Genomic DNA, 24719 nt, shown 5'->3' on the forward strand with positions numbered 1-24719 from the left:
ATACAGAGATCAGAACGCGCAAAGAATGCTATAATCATCGATCATATATTGTATATACGGAGTCTGGTCTTAGCAAAGGGGACCAAATGGAGGAATGGAACGCAACAACATCGGGAAACAAGCAACAGCTAGAAACATCGCAACTCCAATCTGGCAAGTACAAATAATTTACGCCTGCAATGAATCAATGCCATTCCTCCGGTCCCCGCTAAAAGATGCTCCCATAATCCTTTCTTGCATGAGATGATGGTAGTCCGCTTGCTGTAAATGAGTGCCCTCCTGTTCCTCCTGCAGATTCGATGTTACTGTTAATGTTCTTGAAGGAAATAAATGGTTCTCTACTCGCTTAAGAGAACAAAGTGGATATATTACCCCAGGGCACTCCGTCACCCATGCCATAAGTACTAGACCACACATGCTGCCCACTGTGATGGCTCCCCGTCGGCCGCATAGGACCAGAAGTTGCCTGGTTGTATCGGGGCTGAAGAATTGGCTGTCCAGGACGAGGCCGGAGATTTTGCTGAGGATAACTTGGAGGATTGTAACCGCCATAGTTGATGGGAACACTGGAATGAGAACTCTCTCCTTGATAAGAGGCATGAAATAATTGATCTCTGTAACAAAAAGGGTAGCACATATTGGCAGTCTAACAAAGAAAAAGCAAATAGGGAGGCAAGCTCATAATTTTCTGACTGGTTGAGGAAAAAAGGAGTATGAATTAGTTAGGTAGCAATACCTTCGGTTTGTTGGTACAGGGTTAGATGTCGCAAAGATGTGGCCTTGGAAATTTGCTGATCTGATAGATCCACTCGCTTGACGAGTTGCATCTCCTAGGTGGAGACTGCTACTTAGATCAGCTGACAATGAACTGTCTTCTTGCAATAGTGACTCGTCACTGCAAAATGGAACAGTGGATATATTAATATTACGTTTTGCAAATTTACAAGAATCAACTTGAGTATGCTTTTCCGTACCTATAATTAGGGTCCCAATCAGCAGGATCAAGTGCTGATGGAGCTGATGTATTTGGTGAGAAGTCAAATGAGTGCGAAAGAGCCTGTGAATGGAGAGCATGCGAATGCCCATGACTAGACGAGGCCTCCAAGGAAAAACCACTTCTTGAACCTATTTGTGGTCTCCAACTAGAATGACCAGAACTAGGTCCTGCATTCTGAGAGTGGCCTGTATGTCCTCGAACATAACCATCAGAATGACTAAAACTGACACCATCTCCATAACGCCCTTGTCCATGCTGAGATACATAATCATGTGGCGGCATTGGCACGTTCCTCCTCATGTTATACGGGCCTGCCACTGCAGCTTTTCCCAATGGAGAACCATGAATGCCTCCACTTGCAGGAGAACCAGAACCATGCTTCCCAGTAGAATTAACTGGGATTTGCATCTGATAGTTTGGTGGGGTAAACTGCGATGGACTGGCTCCCAGAGACATCGGCCCTAGACTGCCAGGACTTAATCTAATACCTCTATCATGTGGGAGACGGGGTCTTAGTCTAATATCTGGACTAGTGCCAATTTGAGTAAATCCAGAAGAACCTAAGGGTGAGTAATACATATTGCCCGTATTAACATCACCAATGCTTCCATAGCTGTTAGCAAAACCAGCATTACCAGTATAGCTACCATGGCTACCAAAGCTTCCATAACTACTCCCATAAGAAAAGGGCATCTTTGGAGGATATGCATTATTCAGAGGTACGCATCTATTCACACTTCCAACCTAGAAAAGTTTCAAATATAGGGCATACTGGTTTAGGAGAGACTCCACATAATTATTATTTCTAAAACTCAACTCAGAAGCAGGAATAGGGAGAATGAAATAAAGCTCAACTCAGAAGCAGGAAAAGGGAGAATAGCTATCACCTGAGGGGAAAGACCTGAATGTAGCCAGTGGCCGCCTCCAGGATTGTGATCAATTGCTGCAGCATGAGCAACAGGCTAAAATGCAAACGAAAGACAGAAAAAATTAGGGACAGGAACTGGAGATTGATGTATGGATGGACATGAATGAAAAGAAAATAATTTTTCAGATAATATTTTTTAGACAGTGTAGTGTGCCTGCCATGCAGGCAAAATAATCACGTTCATAATTATAATTATACAGATAGAATGCTGACATATTTGATTTGTTTCTTAAATAGTACACAAATGTGATTAATAGGAACTTCAAATCAAGGGGGACTGATCACCCTTGATGGGAGAAACCACAATTTCTTCATCACAAAATAGTTTCAAGAAACAATGCCAATACTTCCTATTATTAATTTATTACCAGGTTTCCAAGACAGAATTTTTTGTAAAAAAATAAACATGAAAATAGGGCCATACTCACAATTCTTGCAGTCTCAGGTACAGGTTCATATGGACCGGTGAACGGTTCGCCTGTTATGAAAGGATGAAATAGAGCCTGAAATAGGTTAGAGCAACAATCAAGTTAATTCCAGATGATATAAAAAAGTTATTCCGGATATGAATTACTTCATAATGGAAAGCTTGTGATTGTACAGAAAGGATATAAATTTATAACACCACTAGGTCAATAGGATAAATCGCCTTGACAGGCCCTAACATGAGAATGTACATAGTAGGAAGGAAATGGAATTGCGCTAGTAGCAGTAGTCATACCTGCACGGGTGACCATCGCTTGTTTGGATCAAATTCAAGAAGCCCCTTCAAGAAATCAACTAATGCCAAACGGTCTGTTTTTTCAGTCTCTGAATCAAAATGCAAGACCTGAGAACATGATATCAAACTTGCAAGCTTTATTGTAAGAACTCTCATTTGCATATTCAGGAGACCAGCTCAAAAATGTCAAGCATGAATTCACGCATTTTTTCAAACTATAAACTATATACAAATAAATGACATGAAAGCAAAAAACAATGCTTTTAGCATTGGGAGGAAGTATAAAACTTGACAGGACACCAACATCATGTTCACTAAATAATAGAAGAAACATGAATACAGAAAAACACTAAAATTACAGTAACCTGACTGAAACTAACAAAGAGTAAACATGCTATGCCAAAGCAGCAAGGGGCCAAATTACATTTAGAGACTGAAAAGAAATAAACAAACCTGTCAGTTCTGAATTGTTCCAAGGATAGCTATATATGAGTCTGTCAAGCTTTAGGCGTGGGAAGTACCACTTCCCTACCTTTGGCCTCTTGGATTCTCTCTGTATTTGTACAGACAGTAAGGCAGTGCATAATGACCACATATAAAATAAAAAGATCCAGGGCTACTAGGGTGAAATCACAAGAAACTTACTGCTTCAACCTCTTCTTCACTTAAAAATCTGTATGCACTAGGAATACCATCAGGTGCCTCACTGCCAGGAAAAATACTTCCAACATGTTTAAAAAATCTTCCAGTGTTTTTAGCTTCCCTTAGCAGGTCATCTGGTGGCTGCCCCCTATAAATATGTCGGCAGGTGAGTTAAATTCTTAGCTGAACAATGGAGTTACATAATGACATTTCCCTACATGAGAAAAATTCTTAGCTGAACAATGGAGTTACATAATGCAGCCATCTTGCGCACAAAATGCAGAGTTAGGAGAGAAAATTAGGTAAAGAAACTTGCCCAAGAATCATCATCATTCGGTGAAGCACATCATATTCTGATGCTCCAGGAAATAATGGCAAACCTATAAATAGTTCAGCAACTATGCAACCGAAAGACCACATGTCAATCGCAGTTGTATATCTGTTAAGTGTTAAGGTTCAGACAAACTACTTGAAAATGATCCTAAGAACATGCCTTAAAAGGAAGAAGCATTTCATTGGAAAATATATTAATAAATAACAAAAACCATCAAGAAGAAGCTTGAATGAAATTAAACAACTTCCCATGTTATATAGGATACGGATAGCCAAGAAGAACCTCCGGAGACCTGTAATAGCGGCTCTAGAAAAATGGAAGAAAAGTACCAATGTCTTATTTTTCAATTAAGCAACTTTTACTTAAATAAGAAATTAAGAAATGATGTCTCAGAAGTTCCAAAAATTTCACCTGAATGTACGAGTAAACCGTTTTACCCTCCAGGCATGCTGATCCAAAATCAATAACTTTCACTGCTGCAGCTGTTGCGACACTGTAAATTCATCTCACACTGTCAAGCTAAACATTTTTAAAATAGTGGGCCAAAACTTAATAATGGAAATCCAATGCTAACTCACCTGGGAGCCAAGAGGATATTTTCTGGTTTCAGATCACAATGTATTATGCCAGCATCTCGCATCACAACCATGGCATCCAATATCTAAAAACAAACACAATTTGGTAACAGAAAATACTAAATTGGAATACATACAATACACTAACAGATATATCACCTGTTTTGAGAAGGCCCGCACATATTTCACTTTCAGACCTCTTAACTGGTTTCTTTTCAGTAGTTCATACCTGAAATGGGAGTTTATAGTCAGTTCGAGCAAAAATTAATCAATGGACAAAGCAATTGGGTAAAAAGCTTTTAGGAAATCAGCTTACAGGTTTTGCCCAAGCATTTCAAAGGCTATACACAGATGATTTTGAAATGAGAGATAATCAAGCATACGGACAATGTTATGCTTATCGTCAGGATCAAATTTCTGGTTTAACTGCAAATACATAGACAATTGTAATGGTGAGTCACCACACATACCGAGTGAAATGAAGTTTCAATTGACTATCATACCGTTCTTAACAGTGAAACTTCCATGATAGCTTGATGGTAAAATGCAGGCTGGTTTTTTATCACCTTCACAGCAACATAGTCATTAGTTTCTGTGTCCCAGCATTTGACAACTTGACCAAACGTTCCCTGGCCAAGCATTTCCTTGACGATAAACCTGAGTGTCAAAATAACAAGGTACATTTCAAAACGATGAAACAAGCAAATATGGCACATTGAAATACCAAGTTGTAGAAGAGTAACCTTCGGTTTGACATCTTATTAACCAATTCTAGGTTGACATACAATATGAGGTCCCAATTTGCATTGTCAAGTCCATCATTATGGGCTGGGATGGAGGGACTGGTGAGAAAGCGCTTCGGGATGTTCTCATCTGAGTACTTAAACTTAGGATCACACTGTTGATACGTCTGAATGATGCCTGCTGTTAATCTTGCAACAAACTGCATGGTACAAAGAGTCAACCAACTCCAGAACATCAAAAGTTCAATGGGCATCATACAAAAAGAGGAGTTGCAACGAGAGGGCAGAACATCATTGTACATATAATAAGTTATCATACAAAAAGAGGAATTGCAACAAGAGGGCAGAACATCTTTGTACATATAATAAGGAAGAAAACTCATCAAACAGAAATCCATAAATATGTTTCGCAGAGTATGATATTGATTGGTCTTCCTCAAATGCTCATCAAATTTGGAAAGAGCAGAACAACCCAAAACATTCCTAAGCTAAACAGTAGCAAGGAAATATGCCAAAGCTACTAGATGCAAGTACTATGTCCCAGAGCATTCTTAGTTTCTTACAAGATACACTAGTTAAAGCTACCTAAGCATTGAAATTCTTGTGTTCTCAACAGCACCAGAGTCCAACAAACCAGAAAACACTACCGTCTTCAATGAAATTCTCAGTCTAAACCAGTTGTCTCCTATAATAGACGAGGAAAAGGAATGCTATGCACAAGGCAACCAGGCAAGCAACAAGCAGACCAGCAACAATTTCGACGCACCAACAGTCAGAGGATCAAAGCCTACAGTTTACAGCTGACCACGAGCAGCACAAGGAGTCAAGGAAGCAGGAATTCAGCTACTCTAGTACTATACTTCCTCGCAATTCCCATGAATTCGGTAGCCGAAGTAACAGAGCAAGGGGGGAGGAGACCAAGCCATACCGGTTTCCGCCTGACGCCGTGAAGGCTGCTGACGCGGGAAGCAGCCCCATTGCCCGAGACCGACGGGGTCGCCTCCGGCGGCCTCCCAGAAGCGGTGGCCGCCGCAAAACGGCGGAACGCCGTGGCCTCGCCGGGCACCCACGGCGGCGCCGCGTCCTCCTGCCTGCCTCCACTCTCCTCCATAACCGACCAGCTACTCCGCAGCTCTCACTGACGCTCGGGGAGATCTCCGGCCCGCCGCGCAGTGCCCCGCCCACCCCCACCTCCGCCTCCAATCGCCACGATCACAGCTTCCGCGGGAGCAGCCGAGCAGCCGCCGGAGGAATCCAGCTCCATCCTATGCTGCTGCGGCGGCGGCGGCAGCCATCCCAATGCTCCCCGATCCAACTCCTCCCCTCTCCTCCGGCGGGGGCGTTGGGGGCGAGCACGGACGCGACGGCCAAGCCGGCGGGGCGGATAACGACTACAGGTTGGACTGGGACTGGACGCCGGATTCGGGATCCCTCTTGCAGGGCTAGGGATTTGGGATTGGGGGCCGGACCGGCGGGAGGAGCGCGGCGCTGGGGAGGGGGCGAGCGAATCACCCACAATCGCAGAGGCCAATCCAATCCCCTCTCCTCGATTTCTTCGGTTTCTTCCTTGCTCGCCTCTCTCTCCGCCCGTATTTTCTCCCCCTTTCCTTGCGGGAAAGATATACTTCCGGGCTTAATTAGCTGCGGATCGGATTGTTAAATGATTAACGAGGTGATAAGCGCCTAGAATACCTGGGAAACGCCTTATTTTATTCCTGCTGACCGCGCCGTTCGCTCGCCTGTACTGCCCATGTGCCGTGCCGAGGTGTCGCTCCCTCTGCGGGTGGGCCTGGGCGAATCCGCGATCGGAGGGCAGGACCGGGGGACCGAGCCCGTGGGCGATCCAACAGCCGGGGGGCTGCGCGAGCTTGGAAACGGCGGGGACGGGTGGCCCCGGCGCGTCAGGGGCGTGGAGCTCACGTGACGGAGGGGTGGGTGGAGCCCACGTGGCGTTGACGTGCGCGGTTGGGGATGCCACCTCGAGCGCCTGCCTGCGCTGTTCCGGGGAAAGAAAAGGTGTCCAGGTGCGGTGCACCGGCAGACGTGTCTAGGACAAGCTCTCCTCCCGGTGGAGTCTATCCATCCGTCTGTTATTTCAGCACATGCCAATGATGAGTGACGCAACGCGACACGCTAAAAACACAGAGCAGCTGGTGTGCTCAGTGCTCGACCACGCCGTGAAGTGCATGCATGCAGAGTTGCGAGAACGCTGCTGGGGCCGGCGGGTGACACGTGTGCATCTGCGTGCCCACGGTCGTCGTCGTCGTCAGCAGGGCTTTGTACACTGCACAACGTGCCCATATACTCTTTCGGCGGTGGAAAATCCGTCGATTTGCCGCTTCATAGAATCGCGTGTGTTTGTTTCATGTTTGGCTCCTCGGGACTCCCGTCACGTTGAGTATTTGATAGCAATTAGATTTATTAAATATAGACTAATTATAAAATTCATTGCATGAACGTAGACTAATTTATAAGACGAATCCATTAAATCTAATTAGTCCATAATTTGATAATATTATGTTACAGTAAATATTGGATTAATTAGATTTAATAGATTCATCCCGTGAATTAGTCTCATTTATGCAATTGGTTCTATAGTTAGCTCATATTTAATTCTCTAATTGGCATCAAATATTCAACATAACTTGAATTAAAAATTAGTTTTGAGCACCCGAAGCTAGGCATACGGAATCAAATAGTGGAATGTCAGGTAAGAGTGGAGGTGATATGATATGATTTCTCATATATGTTGCACCTAAAACGAACAGTAGCATTAATAATTCACAACAAAGTATGCAGTACTCCTGCGTCATATTTCACAAAAAAAAATACATGTTTTTAAAGTGCCTATTTATAATTCATTGATTCAGATAGCTTGGCAGGGCATTGCCCCGGGGAATGATCCTCAAGCCCTGGCAATCTGGCATCCATTGCCTTCAGTCGTGAAAGGATACCCAAAATGAACCAAACGTCTGATCTTACGGCTGGAGGGAGTACAGAGTACTTGGTATGAGAACATAAATTTAAATTTCATTTTTAATTTCTTTCACATGAAAAAAGGCTCAATTCCTTTGCGTTTTCTCTACTGGGTCTATACCGGTTTTCTTCCATAAGATTGGCCTTCAATTTCTTCTCATTGCCCTGTAGCCGAACAGCAATCAAACTGTTCCTCTTCCTATTATGTTTGAACTAGATGGTAATAACGCGCTGCTAAACTTTACATACGCTGCTGCTTTATATGTAATTCCATCTATAACTTTATGTTACTCATGAACTGAGTGTGTTATTTGGTGAATTATTATGCCTTTTATTATTTACTCGCAACTTGACTACCATCTTTAAACTTTTTTTTTTGTCGTTTAGGCTTAGGCCACATGAAATTTTCTATGAACTTTTGGGCCATTGCTATGATGCTAACAGGTCCGGTCCACCAGCCGCGCCCAACTGGGCTGGGCCCGGCGGCCCGGCGTCCCTGAGTCCTCTCCTCCATTGCAGTGGGCCCATCTCAGCAGCGGCGCCAACCTCTCGCCTTCGCTGACGCCGCCGTCTCCCAGTTCCAGCAGCACCGCAACGCGGCGGCGCTCACCCGTGCGGCACGCCGTCGCCGCCGTGGCACGAGAAGCACAGAGGCCGGCACCGGCTTTGTTTTTCCCGTGCCGGCGCGTGGCAAAAAGCTCCCCCGCATGCCTTTTGTCTGAAAAGCCTCCGTATGCGGCATCCCCTCCTTGGCACATCTCTCGGCAAAGAATCTCCTCCTAGAGCTAGAGCCCCCCATAGCCCTAGCGCAAGCCTCGGGCTCCAGATCCCCGCTGTGCCCATGTCGGCCAGGAGACAGGCGTGGCAGTTCGCGGCCGCGCTGCTCTTCTTCCACGGCTCCGAGTACGTCCTCGCCGCCGCTTTCCACGGCCCTCGGAACGTCACCGCCACCTGTGAGTGCGCCATAACTCCATCTCTCTTGTGATTCGAGCGTAATTTGGACTGTGCCTGTGAAATTTACTAGATTTGAAAGTGTATTGAGTGAATCCTAATGCAACTCAGTTTCACTACTAGATTGAATCTAGAGATCCACTGCGTTGAAGCAAATTCTCCGTGAGTAAGATGCTCAGATTGAACTGTACTCGTGAAATTTACTAGAAATTTTTAAGTGTCAATGAGCGGTTCCTAAATTGCAACTCAGTTTTGTTACTAGATTCAAGCTATCCGCTGAGTAGTTGAAGCAAATCCCTGTGCCATGTCTTGGCAATTTCTCGCTTGGCTCACTTTTGCTGTATGCATTCTTTAAACTGCTTTTGCTGTCCGATCTATACAACTTTAGAATTATCTGTTTAATTTGGCATAAACTAGCCACCAAGTGTTATACCCTAATGAATTCAGAAAATAAAGAACATTTTGCAATGGGCCAGCACTTTTGAGTTAAAAGTACAAAAATTGGGAAAGTAGCATCTAAGTGAATCAATTGAGTAGGCTGTGACAAATGAAACCTGAATTAGCTAATTAATTACTTCATTAACCTTATTAGTGTTTAATTGTATGAATTGAATAGTTAATGTTAACTGGGCTTCTGCAGCTTGCATTCGTCCAGATCATGTGGTAGTATGGGATCACACCATAGTTTCCTGCCAAAACAGGGAGCACGAAGATGATGCTTTTGCTTTAAACGGTCCATTCTTTAAATTCTGGTTCCTTTTGCGATGATGATTATAGGAAGAGTTCTTGAATGTCTTTTGCGATAGGATGAATTGATATTTTTAAATTATTCAAATAGTACAGCCGAAACCTCTGTTTAGTAATTGGGCATTGATCAAACATCATATGAAATATCATCAGGCATGCCTATGTTGATACTGGTAATTGTTAGTTTTTGTCCTTAACTCTAAAAATTTAGGTAGGACTTGGCATTATCCTAACTTTATTTTTGGCAGTGTTGTTAGTAATAAAGTTGCTTCTCATGCAGCACTCCTTATTAGCAAGCAGTATGTATTGGCTATGAGTTTTGCAATGCTGGAGCACCTGACAGAAATACTGATCTTTCCAGAAGTAAAAGAGTACTGTTTTGTCAGTAATATTGGCCTTCTAATGGTGCTTATCGGTGAAATTATTCGTAAACTTGCTGTTATCACAGCTGGGCGAGCCTTCACTCATGTTATAAGAATTTATCATGAAGATCAGCATCAGTTGATTACCCATGGGGTGTATAGGTAAAAGATTCTTTACTGTTTGCGAGAGTTCCAACCTATTGAGTTACTACTCTACATTTGCACTACCACTATTCAACAGTTTCAATTGCTAAATATTCTGCTTAATTATACAGGTTTATGCGCCATCCTGGATATTCTGGTTTTCTTATATGGGCAGTAGGTACCCAGGTTATGCTATGTAATCCAGTATCAACAGTTGCATTCACATTTGTCTTGTGGCGATTCTTTTCAAAACGGATACCGTATCCTGCTGAAAGAACATCTTATTTTCCCTCTCTTTTTTATGTCATTCTAGGCTTTCTATCTTGATCATTGACATTTTCAAAGCATACCTCTTTAAGTGTTTCATCAACCGCTGAATATGAACAACATCTTCGTGAAAAGAGTAAAAGTATTTCCCCCCTTTTCTTGTGATTCCTTCACTCAGAGCAGGTATGAAGAATTTTTCTTGAGGCAGTTCTTTGGCTCTGAATATGAAGAATACGCACAGAGAGTGCACTCGGGGTTACCATTTATTAAGTGAAAGTATGTCTTCGGATCCTCGACGTTTACGTTTTCATTTGATACCATGTGATTCATATTTACTATTTAAGTAACTGCTCTATCAAGTTTTCATTAAGTGTCAAACCTTGAGGTAGTGCATATAAATGTGGTGGATACATGCTTTTTTCTATAGCAAGAAAGAAAAATCTCATAGCCCTCTTTTTTTTTCTTAAAATAACATGAGCAATTTTTTTGTGATTTGAACATTTGATTCCTTACCCAGAATCATAGCTGTGTTTGTGTACAATAACTTCTCACAACTATTTTTTCATATTGAAAGTGTTTTTGGCTCTGTTTTAGAAAGCATGTGTGGTTCCTGACCAAACCTAGACCTGTGGACTGACATTTCACACTTTCAGTATCTTGCACTTGGCCTCCTTAGCAGATGTGGCTCATATTTTGCTGCATTTATTTATGGTTACTTTGTGAAGAAAAATATTTTTTAGGATCTACAAGTTAGGTTTTAAATCTAGTAACTTTCAAATGAGTGTGGCGTGATCAGTACTTCAGTAAACATATCTTATGGTCTGTGTGTGGTCACTAGCAAAATAGATTTTTATTGTTCTTCTTTAAATGGATGCGAATCTGGAAGCATGATATTGATATGTATGCTTGATTTTTGTTATAGGTATGCTTGCCTCTTGCTGTTGTCACCATTGATATGTCAAAGTAAAGCACCAAACGTTGTGAAACAAGAGATAACAAAGAAAGGAGCCATCAGATGGATTGCATACAATACAAGAGACATCAGAAATCTGTAGTAGTCAGTAGTCAAACAGATGAGTCATTCATCAGCTCATAGATCCTGTGCAGATGTGACCTGTAGCTCAAGCGTTTTTTTCACCTTCATTGTGATGTTCACTCACAGCTATAACTTGTGGAAACGTTCCCTTCATTGGATTTGAGCTGAAGAGTGCAAGATAATGTTTACAATTTGTTGAGGTTCCCAGTGATCTTAACACAACTTGTCTTGCGTGTGAAGCATATACTTCGAATCTACGGCTTACCTTTGGACGGACATGTTGAAGAAACTTCCGTAGAATCTAAGAATGTTGCAGTATTTTCTCTGTGGTACACAACTAAGGCTAACAGTGTTAATCACAGTCGATGTAAAGCCTTGGATTGTGAACAATCTGGAAAATTGTCTTATTGAGCCAATAGAAATTCGTGGTCTCGTGGAAGTTGCCTGACTGTTGTAAGAATCCTATTCTCTGAAGACGGTTGCAGGAAGTCAACAGCAGGAGCCTGGCAAAGGCTTTGGTTTGGTCGGAAAGCACTCGTGTAACGGGCATCGATCTTACCAGTCTAGTCCACACTGAAGTTTACAGCCACAATGTTCGTGCTGGCCCGAGTTTGTGTTAAGAACTTAAGATAACTAAAGTTCGAATGGATTTGTTCTAGTAAGGCTTCAGGAGGTATACCTCCAACTAAATTATTCGAGACAAATGCCCGTGAAAAGCATGCCATTCCTCCTGGGCCCGCTTATAAGTAGCTCTCCCACCTTTCCTCTCGTCACCAACTCCACTCCCCAAGTCCACTCGCGCGCCGATGCTCACGCAGTCACGCTCCTCGCGCTCGCCGCAGTCAGGAACCAGCAGGAACTAACTCGTCGCTGCGTGAGCCGGCGGGGACATGGCCGCCGCGTCGTCGTCGTCGCCGTCTCCGCCAACGCCGCAGCCGTCGTCCGTGGAGCGCACGAAGGGCCCCACTAGCCTAGAGAAGCTCGTCCTCCGCGAGGCGCGCGGCTGGTCCGCGGAGGTAACGAACTCGAATCGCCTCCCGCTTCCTACCTGATCGATCATGGAGGTTTTGCTGCGATCTGCGTAGGGAGTGTGGAGCTTGCCGAGGGGTTTGAGCGTTCGGGTTCTCTGATTTGGCGCGTACGGCCTGGCGCATTGCGCGATCAAATCCACCGGCCCGGTTAATTTGAGGCGTGCCAGCGTCTGGCGTTTCAACGTTTTAGCCTTTGCTGGAAGTAGCGATCGCCGCTTCGTTTTCTAGTTGGCTATTTGTTGTTTTATTGTCAGCTTTAATCAGATGAATTAGCGGTGCCGTCTTTAGATCATTCGTAAGTGTTTTTATGGTTAATTTTTGCAATCTACTCCACCGAGAAAAAGGATGGTAGATGCAGCTTTGGTCATGCGTCGCTGTAGCATTTACATCCGGATAGGTGGACTGTGAAAAAGTGACGGTGAAAGACTTCAAATGTTATGTGGGCAATCCTCCGTCTGTTGGAATCTAATGGCGGAAAACGCACCGACCATGCAACTTGAAAGGGAAAAGGGCCTAGGTTATGCTGCCCTTTCGCTTTCAAGATGGATGCTCCTCAGGTTGTTGGAATTTGGTCCGGAACACATTTGATGGCCTGTAGGATAGGAGGTGCTAGACTCCTTGAGTGCGGAGGATAGGATAGCAACTTTCTTTTTCCCCCTCTGATAGGATGGAAGAACCACCGTGAATTTGTGTTTCTAGTTCTAGCATGTTTGCTGCGCCCATATTTGTTATGCTTGTATTGGTGAAGTTGCCCAGCACCAAATGCCTGTCACATCAAGAGCTCATAGCAGAACTTTGTTGTGATCTGTGGATCTTGCATCACAGAGGAGTTTAAGGCCATGACGAGTAGGTTAGCCTTAAGTGTTATCCAGTTGTTGTTTAGATAAATTATTTGTTTTCTAAGTCTTGCCACACTAGTTAGTTAACTCTTCTAGTATAAGGAGGCTCCAAACTTCTGTCAGTGGGTGTCAAATGTCATTCTAGCTGGCGTTTTCTTCTCCATCTTTTTTTTTATCCAGGTCTGTAAGTGTACCCATGTACCAAAATGCAAATCCTTACGGGATACACATGCTAGCTTCATGAAATTCATAATTGCATTTCTAGTGTTACATCAGGCTTTAACTCCAGTAGGCTGTAGCTAATCAATTATGTTGTCTTTTGCAAGGTCCACCTATATGGAGGTCAAGTAACCTCTTGGAAGAATGACCATGGAGATGAGTTACTTTTTGTCAGCAGCAAGGTGCAGAAGCATTCAAGATGTCATGGATGACCTCATTGGTTAACTTCTATAATATTAGTATACTGTAGATGAAAAAGAACTTGCATGAGAAGAATGAGCTGCATCCCTATCATCCTTGTCCATACCAAATAATTTCGTTATTAATTAGATCTGATCCAAACATATTTCCACCATATTTTTCTCATTTTCTCATGAGTCATTTTGAAATAGCTACAAACTGCTGCTTCATTTTCTCATGTATTTGTGATCCTTGCCCTCTTAGACTCTTTACTCTCTAATTGGATTTTTTTTGCACGAATGGAGGGTTAATAAGTATGAGGCCCTAGGCTCTGTTATAAGCAACTTTGTTTAATTATTTGTTTTTCTATGTATTTCTGCATTAATCGTAGCATCTCTTCCTTTTCAGGCCATTTTCAAGCCTCCAAAAGCAATCCGTGGTGGAATACCTATTTGCTTTCCTCAAGTATGGCAACCTCATTTTATTTTCAGAAACCCATGCTAAAAAAACTGACTGCTTGAATTTTAAAAATTAAATGAACCATATATATGCAGTTTGGAACACAAGGAAATCTTGAGAAACATGGATTTGCAAGGAACCGTTTATGGGTTATTGATGATAATCCTCCACCTTTGCCAGTAAACACTGCTATAAAAACTTTTGCTGATCTCATTCTGAAGCCTTCTGAAGAAGATCTCAAGATTTGGCCTCACAGGTTCGTGTTAGACCATCCCACGCTCATGTTTGCACCCTTTTTCTTTTATGTAGTACAAGTCTGATTCTGCTCCTCATCTATCTTTGAACAAATTATAACTTGCAGCTTTGAATTTCGATTAAGAGTTGCTCTTGCATCTGGAGGAGATTTGATTCTCACTTCTCGCATTAGAAATACCAATATTGATGGAAGAACTTTCTCATTTCAATTTGCATATCATACATACTTGTCCGTATCAGACATAAGGTATGCACCCTTTTTTAATCAATTCGTTCCCCCTTTTTTTCTCTCAGGTTTCCATTCATATATTGTAAACTGAAACTTCTCCAAGAATCTGGAACTGGAATTGTGGACTTTTCTTGCATGACTTTCCAGTGATGTGTTCGATTTACTTGTAAATGCCTTTGATAGGCTCATATGTATTATGCTTGTGTCATTGGTATTGAACCGAACTTGGATAATGCAAAACCTTTCTAGAAGCAGCTGGGCTGCTGACGAACATGCTGGTTTTATACTATAGTTTTAGTGCAGGCACACACCAAAGTTTTAGTGCTGGTCATGTACTTTAGTTGTATAGGTAAGGAGGGAGCTGAAAGTTGGGGAAAATAGGCATAAACAGACATTTAGTATCATGTACCTTATGTCAATTCAAGCACATACCTGCTCAAACTGTTGAGAATTCAAATGGTTTTCGCTTGCTTACTCAAGCCACAAATATTCTCAGTGAAATACGCGTTGAAGGGCTGGAGACATTGGACTACCTTGACAACCTGAACGAGAAAGAGCGATTCACGGAGCAAGGGGATGCAATTGTGTTTGAAGCAGAGGTAACCAAACTAGTTCAATGTCACATGTGAAACTAGACTGCTGATTTGTAAGCATTTTTTTTTGTGTTGAAGGTTGACAAAATATATCTAGACGCACCACCAAAAATCGCAATAATTGATCATGAGAAGAAAAGAACATATGTCTTACGTAAAGATGGGCTTCCAGATACGGGTAAGTGTATTTAATAGTTGATGGTGCTCTTATCAGCATTCATTTAGCTTGTTAATTACAACACACATATTTTCATTACCCTTTCCCCTTGTAGTTGTATGGAACCCGTGGGATAAGAAGTCAAAAAACACGCAAGATTTGGGGGATGAAGAATACAAACGCATGCTGTGCGTGGAGCCTGCAGCTGTTGAGAAACCCATTACCTTGAAGCCTGGTGAGGAGTGGAAAGGAAGGATGGAGCTCTCAGCTGTTCCTTCCAGTTACTGTAGTGGGCAATTAGATCCAGAGAAGGTTCTCCAGGATTGAGAATGTAAGATTACAGCCATAATTATGCTGTTCTCCGCGGGGCATAATATTGATAGATCTGTTCATTTTGGCCTAGTGCTTTGGAAGCAGTCTGGGCGTTTGCTAGGTACATAAGCGTGGCTGACAGATCGTGCCTAGTGCTAGGGAGTAGAATTGTATTCTATTGTATGACTTTTACAATCAGTAAGCTATTACATCCAGAATGCTACCGCGCTTCCTACCGGGTCAGCATATTCATGCGCCATCTGGTACGAGTACGACAGTCGACATGGATCCATGAGCCCAATGCTTGGCGGTCCGCAGGTCTCCATCCTTGTTGTACTTGATCACAAAGGAGGCCATGTCCATCGCTCGCAGGCTCGGGTTGCTGGCGTAATCTTTGGCCTTCCGGCACGCGACCAGGCAGAACCTACTGTCTCCCATGTACACCAGCTTAGCTCCCGCATGCGTGCTCGAGTCCCGGTCACACAACAAGTCCTTCCCGAGCTTCCAGGCCGGCATGGTCTGGCACCCCGCAGCAGGCGGGACGTCGCAGCAGCAGGCGTGCCCGGCGCCTTCCTTGTAGAGGCAGAGCCCGACCCTTGAACGGCAGCAGCCACTCGCCCAGGTAGGTCCACTCGCTGGCCCCGGATGCCGAGCGTCTTATTGGGGTTGGGCCTCCAGCCCTTGACGGACATGAAGATGGTGCGCCCGTCGGGGTGCACCGCGTAGCTGCTGACGAGGCTGGACGCGAACGGCGCGTGCGTTTCGACGCTGGTCCAGGACCACGGCTTCTCGGCCTCGGCGGGTGCCGCCGGGTGGCGGCTCGGGGCCGAGCACCTCGACGTAGGGGGAAGCAAACGCCACGAGCCTGTGGCCAACGGAGGGTCTGCAGCCCCTGATGGACCTGCGGCTCCTCGGAGGCGGGCACACCGTCACTCCCAGGGTCTCGGTGTCGAACACGGGGATGCCCGGGCTGGACTCGGAGGGCCACATCGACAAGATCTTGCTGCCGTGAGCCACCAAGGACCACGAGCGCCCATGCTGCGCCTCGATGCGGACGAGAGGGGGCTGGTCGTCCTCACCAACCTTACGGTTGCGGATGCGGAGGCTGTACCCCCTCTCCCAGTCGTCCACCAACAGGTAGAGATGCTTCTTCTGCTGCGCCGGCCGCTTTGCCGCGCGGCCAGAGCAGATATTATCCAACAGGGGCTGCTTCGACGCGCCCAATTCAGGCAAGCGGCCAGAGCATCGACCCAGCGAAGGCCGCTCCCTCTCCATCTGCGGCGGCGACTTGGCCTCCTCCTCTCCCTGTCTTGTCTTGTCTCCCTGTGACCCTGCGCGCGGAAAGCTACATGGACTTGTATATATAAGGCTATGAATGAATCAGAAAATCAGCTAGCCCGGCCCCGAATCGGAAACTTCAAAGTTTTTACAAAAATACACACTTGCAACCCGGATCGGATTCCGCAGTGCCAACAACTCGCTAGCACAGCACTGCTCGATGCTGTCATTTACCCCTCAAGAAATCAAGAACAAGTCTCTGGATCAGATTGAGAAGGATGAAATCAAAGAGGAAAAGAAATGGGAAGAAAGAAATCAATCCAGAGTAAGAATAGATCGAGAACGGAAAACTCACGATTACGGGAGGGAGAGTGCTGTGCTGGAGGTGGAGGTTCAACGCGAGCGGGCGGACGTCGGACGGCTGCTGGCGGCGCTGCGTGCCGGGTGCCCACGCTCGTCCTTTCCGGCGGCTCGTCGCGGACAGGCGGCGCTCGTGCGTGCCGCGACGGCGTCGTAGCTCCTCCTCGCGGGCGGCTCGTCGCCGGCGAACGGGCAGGCAGACGCCGGGCGGCGGCTGCGCGTGTGCTGTGTGCGTGCTTGGGCAGAGGGAGTGACTTGGATGATAGCGGCTGCTTAGTGGGTTGGGCCGTATCCAGAAAATGTTCAGATACATCGTCCGGCCCACGTATCGAACTATTTGGTTTTTTCAGAACGTATCGACACATCTGGCGTATAGAAAAAACTAAATATGAATCCTGCGTATGCTGTATGCTATACCCCTGCGTATGTGGATCAAACTATACGGTTAACAAATACGAATCCTTTTTCGCTAAAAAAATAACATGCATTCTTAATTATGAACCGCCCGTTCAAAAAGAATTAAGGATGAGAAGATATGTATTTACAACACAGACAAAGAACATGAATTGACCGGTAACAACTTCTGTCTTCAACCGTAGGAGAAAGTGGAATTTCTCACTTCAAGAGTTGCTCCCTGTCTCCTTTTCCGTGCCCAGTCGCTGCAGATTCTGAGCTGAAGGTAGCAGCAAGGAAGCCTGAAGGTCCAAACAAATGACATATTTGTTCTATGAAGAAGTACAGAGAGAAAATACTGTATCTAGACATGGGCAATCTATACACTTCATTGCTGGGGAAGTAATTTGCTAGTTTGTATGCAGAGCAACTGATTTGCAGATGGGGCACCAGTTTTTCTGCCTGAGCCAATGCTGTATGCAGGATATGTGGTAGTAGTGTTTGCACGCCATCTTGCCCAGCTCCTCACCGGCTAAATACTCCTCCTGACAAAAAAAGATGCAATAGAAATGTTTAGCATGATGCAGCAGGTCTCCAAATAGTACGCCCTTCAGGATAATTAATAACATGATGCGATTATACAATGGAACTTGCCTGGCAAACGCTACACTTTCTGTCACAATCTTCATAAGAACCTGAAGCTGTGGGCATGTAAATGCTCCTATTCAGGCACTTCACCAACGCATCATCTGAAAGGCCAGTGTTTACAGTACCAATTCGCTCCCCCAAGGCAAGCAATTCCTGCAATGCAAAGTGTTGCAAATGTTTTAACATCCGAAGAAACAAAAGCATGACAAACAAACGATGCTGGCATGCCGTGGACTGAAGTGAGGGAAGAGAAGAGGAAGTGATAAAGGAAATCAGGTAATCAGATCAAGGGATTCGAGGTTCAGACATACCTCGTACGACATGCCGTCAATATCCATCCTCATCCCTCTATGCCGATCATTGAATATGAAGTAGTTCTCAAGCTGCAAGAGACACACTTTAGTACATTCTCTATACAATTTCTCCAAGACATCAGAGAGATCATTGTAGCTTTACCTCTTCAGTTACTCCCGTATCAAAGCGCCAGTATCCATTTGAATCCTCCACGCTGTCCTCCAGAGATGAGACTCCTCCCTGAAGGCCGCTTCTGTATCTTGCCATGAATCCAGAAAGAAACCCATCAGAAGGCACATGGTCTCTTGCTACCTGCTCACCTAGCAGCAAGTCATCGTCACTCCTCTCTGAATTCCTCCTAGCATCTCGAGAGCCATTTCTGTGCGCACTGTCAGTTACTGCATTTGCACCGTCATCTGTTTTTCTTATCCTTGAAGCTGCCCGATGCGACGGCCTTGAGATCGACCGGCTACTGCTCGGGGAGCTAGCACCGGGTTCGTTGGGCGACGGTGGGCTGTTCTCCCTGTTCAACGATCGCTTCCTTGACGCGTTGACCCTATCCTTGAGCCGAGCCAATAGATCACGCCCAGGAGTGTCTCTTGACCTGTTGCCGGTCTCACTGCAGGAGCCTCCTGCATCCCTGCTGATGCTGTCCGAAGCACTGCTTTCCTGTTGCAATGGAGGCTTTCTGTTGGGCTTCCTCAAAATTTGCGATCTCCCGGGGGTAGCCGGTGCTGACTCACTGGGCACGGCTGCCCTGGGCACCTCCTTGCCTTTTGCTTTGTCAACTGAATGCCGACCGCTACAACCATGGCGCGAGCAGCAATTCTTAGCCTTGGGGCGCGAACCGTCTTCTCTGAAGAGAAGAATTGACCCTCCCTTGGTGAAGAGGAGGCCGCCGACTGTTCGTCTTCCCATGTGTTCATCCATGTCAAGTAATCACCTGAAATCGGAAATTGTATGAAGAAGTCAAGTGGTCAACTCATCAACTGTGGTGACAGGTGATGTGTTGGATTCAGAACATACGCCATTACCAACTCGGTGGTCCTACTGTACGCAATATAACTGAAATATCGTTTCGCCTTCAAAATATATTTTTTAATAAAAGGATATTTAAATTGCTATATGCAGGCATGGAGATTGGAGAAAAAGTCATCACCATTCACCACGGGCCATGTGATAGCAGGATGACTAAACTGGATTCAGCGTATCCGTAGAAACGGTTCTAATTATTCAGTCAGGTGATCCTTCGTATGATTTTACCTATTATTAATTTAATATCAGCCTAATTATGCATGTGTTCCTGCTCATAGGACAACAAAAAGCCTCTTTTCCTGTCGACCAAACGAAGTTGCTGCAGCAACCTTTTTGCCTTGCGGCCTGAAATTATTTCCTATCCTGAAAGGTCAATTTGCCCATGCCTACTCTAGCACGCCACGGTACTGTATCAAAACCGAAAGCTGTACTGATTCTGCTTTACGGGGACCTGATAGAATAGGAGGCACTCTATTAGACAGTTGACGCATACGGATTCCATGGGACGGTTCATATCTTATCGCATAAGAAAAATACTATCAGCGTCGTCTTGTAACTGAAAGATAGACGATGGGGAAAGAAAGTTGCTTGCTGGTTTCAGACAGTCTGAAGCAACCGGAACATGCAGCGGGAAACGCAACCTTTCCGTCTTTCAGAGGAAAACATTGACTTTTACCCCCAAAAAAGAGCAGGGGACGTTTGATTGTAAATAAAAGGAATTGGCTTGCAGAGACCAAGAATTCAGAACTATCCTGGATCATCGAGCCCTCGAAATCCCGATAAAATCAATCCAGCGATCGGTAGATAACGACGAGAAACAGTTTGTCTTCCTAAACTTGCAGCGCTATAACTCTTTCAGGCAGCCGCCGCTACAGAAGAACCCGACGAGAAAGGGCAAAAGAACCATGCAACCACCTTTCTCTGCCACCCTGAATTCCTTCTCAGGAATACTCCTTACCTCTGTCACCCTGAATTCGAATCGATGACAGTTCATAACGGGACACGAACAAGGAAAGAACACCAATCCGAACGCGAAAAGACAAAGAGAAACAGCGAGCGAACCAAACACAGCATCTGAACCGAAGAGACGGAGGAAGAAGAAGAGCGGCCATGACCAACCTTGCTTTCCAAGCCTCTCCTTCCGCCCGGGCGATTCTCCTCCAATGGAACAGGCCCGGACAGCGACCGGATCAACTCGGAGGATCGAGGGGAGGAATAGAGAAGGGGGGATAAGAAGAAGGGGTAGTGATGGAGTTGTTATATATGCATGGCCAAGAAACCACAGAGGGAGGGGCGGAAGGAAGCTTGACAGAAAAAGGAACGGCGAGGGAGACGAGGCCGGCGTGGCGGGCAGGTGGGGACGGCGGCGGGGCCCGCGGGGCGGGTGGGTTCGGAGCCGTCGGATGGGACGCGAGCGCAGGATCGGACGGGGGCGAGGGAGACGCGGCCGGCGCGGGGCCCGCTCAAACGGAGGCTCCGAACCGCCCCCACCACCGAATTTCCTGCCCGATAATGTGCCGCCCGTACATGCGCGTAGTCAGTGAGTGGACCCGCCGGAGAGCTGACAGGTGGGCCGCATGGCCTGCGCTTTTTTTTGTTTTGGGAGACATTTTTTGTCTGCTTTTCGTGAAGCAGTGCCAGTGTTTTCTGGTCTTTTTGGTGCACAAATAAATATTTTACACTATGTCCTTCTCGCTATTTAAATCGACTTTCTGCCCCGATTAGATACTGTAGCAAGGAAACTGAGCACCTAGCGCATAAAAATCAATCTTTCAAGGATTTTTGTAGGAGGGATAGCAGTCTAGAGCTACTGGAAATTAAAGAAAGAAAAGAAGCAGCAGCTGTAAACTAGTGCAGGAAAAGGTGCTTTCTGGGTGCACTTTCCAGGAAAAAATCTCAGACAAATTATGTTGTACTAAGTGACATAAAAACTCGCAACGTGATAGATATGTGTATGATCAAATTTAGTTGGCAATGCCGTGGTGTAAAGTGAAAAATAGTTGAGCTAGTACAAGCTTTTCTCCCTAAGTGTGTGATCAGGGTGATTGGTTATTTTTAGGACGACCGGCAGACCAGCCGAGCTGTTGGGCGTACCAACTTGGCTGAGGCTGTAAAGCGCGCAAAGTGTATGATGCATAAAATCGGGACTTTAGATTGCCAAATTGTACGCCGGCCGGTACTTCGCTTTTGCACTCATTTCTCTCTCGTGTGTCTCCCTGCTGCTCCTGCTAAAACCATGTGATTTGCGTTAAACTAAGAGCGTTGTGGGATACTGGGTCCATGTAAGAGCATCTTCGGTCCATGTAATAGCATCTTCAGCAGATTATTCATCTATTATACCTTATATATTTCTCTCTCCATCACCAATAATACTTTTTGTATTTTTTGGCAGCCAGCGCTATACTAGATTATTCAATGGATAAGATGGAGGGAGAGCAAGAGGAAGGCGTGTTTTGACGATCATAAAAATATTTTGGTATTGGCGATAGAATTGGTAATCTGCTGGAGCACCTTCTATTACTAAATGGATGGAGTTTTGGTATTTAGGAAAGTGATGAGTAATTTGCTGGAGATGTTGGTTGTACACTTTAGAGCACAGAAAATCATACGATATTGTAGCCGTGTTTTCTTTTGGATGCGCACACCAGTAGAAATTGACTCCAGAGCTCCTAAGAACTTATCCGTAAGCATTATTCTAGGGGAACTGGAGATAGGGGTAGAATCTTCCTGGAAATGCTGGATAATATTTTTGTAGCTGAAATCCCGTCGTTCAGCGAGACTGCCGTCTATTCCCTGGAATTGTTCAGAAAGAGGATGGGAACAGTAGGCTTCTTTTTATGTAGTTCGTGGCTTGCGACTTAGCCTCTGACTTACACGGCACAAATTCTTCCGGAAATCACTGTCATAGAGTGACCGGAGCTGGCTTATTGCGTAGATGATTCCATCAGGTACCAAAAAGAATACATACCTCCATGACTCTTTTTCTCTCCCCACAAATTCTTTTATGACTGCCTATAAAGTCAAAATAATGAACCCCCGTATAAACAATTTCGTCGTCTGATACGTGAGTTACTCCTACTACCCAAAAATAGCCGATTTCGATGCATAAATCATAGTAATATAATATAGTAGTGTATCTTTGCAAAAATTAAAAAAAAAATCATGCATGGTATCAAAGATCTGGTCAACACACACGTATTTCAGCAGATGCAGTGCGCAGGTACGTACACGCACGACGGCATAAGAACGATCCTCCACTTTTATCTTTTGTTCGGTGCAAGTTACTTAAAGGCAAAATGGTGTGCAGTGTGTGCTTGGAGTTGGAGTTGGACTGACTGAACCGTGCCACTAGCAGCAGCAGTAGCCTTGCGATGATGACGGACGAAGCCGGCCGGCCGGCCAAAAGGAACCGGCAGTTGACGTACGGGAGTCGCTGGCCGCTGCCCTAATTTAACGTACTCACTCATGCCTGCTTTTGAACCCTCTTGCTGATTATTTGCCTTTCCGGCGCCCGGTTGACACGCCAGAAGCACACAAATGGCACAATAATCCCGGCTAAGGTGCTACCTAACATGTGTGACATGCAGAGGTCAAAATGAACGCAAAAATATACTAGTACTATAAGCTGAGAAGATTGGAATTGCTATCAGTTACCAGCAGACTTTTTCTTTCTTTTTGGAGATATGGACGGACGGACATGATGAATGGAGGCCGCTGGGTTTACTATACCTGACGGCCTGTGGCAGTTTAGTCTGGTATATCCATCGACCATCGCAAACAATCCCAAGAGCAGCTCCGTCAAAACTCAGCGCGACCCTTTTGTCCTCCCATTGGCTGAGTTCGGCAACGATGGTGATTGGAATCGTCGTGTACAGAGTACACGCACATGATCCAAAGCAGGCAGGCTGCAACGGAAAACTGCCTGTGCCTGTCCTGTTCTTCTCTGCAACTGCCACGGCACGGTTAGCTAGAAAACTTCCAATTGGCTTCGACACTTTCTTTGCAGTTTTTCATTTCCGCAAACTGGTACTCCGTACTAACTACGTCGAGCTTGGCTATATTTCATCTCCACAGCGTCTATATTGTAAAGTTTTGGAGATTTCACAAGCACTCCTTCACCCATGTGCATCATAGCGGCCATGACTCTGAAGGCGTAGGCCTCACTTTCCTGCAGCCCCTTTGCGTCGTCAGCATGATTACAGGGGGAATCAAACGAGCAAGCAAGAGAGCCACACAATCATACAGCTCGTCGCAGCAGCCTCTTTTTTTTTTCTTTATTATGCAGACTGCAGACAGAGCCGCACACATCGGGAACCCTTTGTCTTTGCTTTCCTCTGCATCCTCATGGCCGCCTCCGGTCTTCTGACCACCCTCGTGCTTACTATATTCTCCTCGTGCCGTATCAGCATCATGCGTATTAAATCCTTTGCCATGATGAATATACATAGGCCGCCCAGGATTTTTTTTTCCTCTAAATATATTTCCAACTGACAGTTGCTTGTTTTCATTCAGTAACCATGGCCTACCAAAGCTGCGTGCTCATCCCTCTGTAATCGCATTATGGAGCAATCAGGCAAGCAATTTGTTTTGGAGCAGGTTTGGTTGATGCCTAATTTGTTTTGTGAATACAGGTGCCTTTCAGAGTGCTGGGGGCGTGATAATTCAGCACGGCACCGCAGGACAGGAATCTCTGTGTGATGTGTCCCTGTTGAGCTCTCTGATCAGCGCTTGATCTCCTCCACAAACAAACCACTCTTCCAAGTGCTGGGTGGATGGATGGATGGACGGATTGGATAGGACGGCCTTTCAGTTGCCCGCATGGTCTTCTCACTAATCGTTTTCTTTCGGAGAAAGCGAAAGCGTCAGAATGCGATGCGATTTGGCCTTGTTTAGGGTTTGAACAGAGAAGATACCAAGGTGTTCTTCCTATATTTTCTTCTCACCTCCGTTGATGTTATAGAAGGAGGATACTTATATGGATTTAGGTTTCAGTTTTAGCATAACCGAAAGATGC

At 45.2% G+C, this 24719-nt stretch overlaps 4 protein-coding genes and 1 pseudogene across 7 annotated transcripts; 2 read left to right on the forward strand and 3 right to left on the reverse strand.

Annotated features, from left to right (window-relative positions):
- Positions 1–24: 24 nt before the first annotated feature.
- LOC112900945 (dual specificity protein kinase YAK1 homolog) lies at positions 25–6619 on the reverse strand. 2 transcript variants are annotated; one of them, XM_025969717.1, is made up of 18 exons: positions 5869–6609; positions 4941–5140; positions 4701–4854; positions 4514–4623; positions 4357–4426; positions 4201–4283; positions 4034–4115; positions 3888–3928; positions 3605–3727; positions 3292–3436; positions 3100–3199; positions 2647–2735; positions 2354–2428; positions 1885–1959; positions 975–1741; positions 737–895; positions 373–614; positions 25–288 (listed from the first exon to the last, which is right to left on the reverse strand). In XM_025969717.1, exons 1-18 carry the CDS (start codon positions 6049–6051, stop codon positions 209–211), a joined length of 2778 nt encoding a protein of 925 aa, XP_025825502.1. In that variant the 5' UTR covers positions 6052–6609; the 3' UTR covers positions 25–208. The 2 variants fall into 2 exon arrangements, 1 of the variants encoding a protein (XP_025825502.1); XR_003230211.1 differs by lacking the exons at positions 25–288; positions 373–614 and having other exon boundaries at positions 975–1314; positions 5869–6619.
- Positions 6620–8463: 1844 nt separating this feature from the next.
- LOC112901019 (probable protein-S-isoprenylcysteine O-methyltransferase) lies at positions 8464–11862 on the forward strand. The gene is made up of 5 exons (XM_025969832.1): positions 8464–8869; positions 9895–10138; positions 10252–10380; positions 10571–10663; positions 11310–11862. The coding sequence occupies exons 1-4, from the start codon at positions 8650–8652 to the stop codon at positions 10659–10661; spliced, it is 684 nt and encodes a 227-aa protein (XP_025825617.1). The 5' UTR covers positions 8464–8649; the 3' UTR covers positions 10662–10663; positions 11310–11862.
- A 320-nt stretch (positions 11863–12182) lies between these two features.
- LOC112901017 (putative glucose-6-phosphate 1-epimerase) lies at positions 12183–15908 on the forward strand. Of its 3 annotated transcripts, XM_025969829.1 has the most exons (8): positions 12183–12439; positions 13620–13694; positions 14101–14157; positions 14247–14407; positions 14513–14653; positions 15132–15234; positions 15307–15406; positions 15501–15908. In XM_025969829.1, exons 1-8 carry the CDS (start codon positions 12314–12316, stop codon positions 15710–15712), a joined length of 975 nt encoding a protein of 324 aa, XP_025825614.1. In that variant the 5' UTR covers positions 12183–12313; the 3' UTR covers positions 15713–15908. The 3 variants fall into 3 exon arrangements, with proteins under 3 accessions (XP_025825614.1, XP_025825615.1, XP_025825616.1); XM_025969830.1 differs by lacking the exon at positions 14513–14653; XM_025969831.1 differs by lacking the exons at positions 12183–12439; positions 13620–13694 and adding an exon at positions 13706–13732.
- On the reverse strand, positions 15848–17734 carry LOC112901020 (annotated as a pseudogene).
- A 71-nt stretch (positions 17735–17805) lies between these two features.
- LOC112901016 (E3 ubiquitin-protein ligase MBR2-like) lies at positions 17806–20975 on the reverse strand. Its single transcript, XM_025969828.1, has 5 exons — positions 20825–20975; positions 18833–19613; positions 18688–18759; positions 18383–18529; positions 17806–18273 (listed from the first exon to the last, which is right to left on the reverse strand). The coding sequence occupies exons 2-5, from the start codon at positions 19598–19600 to the stop codon at positions 18139–18141; spliced, it is 1122 nt and encodes a 373-aa protein (XP_025825613.1). The 5' UTR covers positions 19601–19613; positions 20825–20975; the 3' UTR covers positions 17806–18138.
- Positions 20976–24719: the final 3744 nt, after the last annotated feature.

This window comes from Panicum hallii, chromosome 7 (genome assembly GCF_002211085.1).
Source record: "Panicum hallii strain FIL2 chromosome 7, PHallii_v3.1, whole genome shotgun sequence".
Taxonomy (NCBI): Eukaryota; Viridiplantae; Streptophyta; class Magnoliopsida; order Poales; family Poaceae; genus Panicum; species Panicum hallii.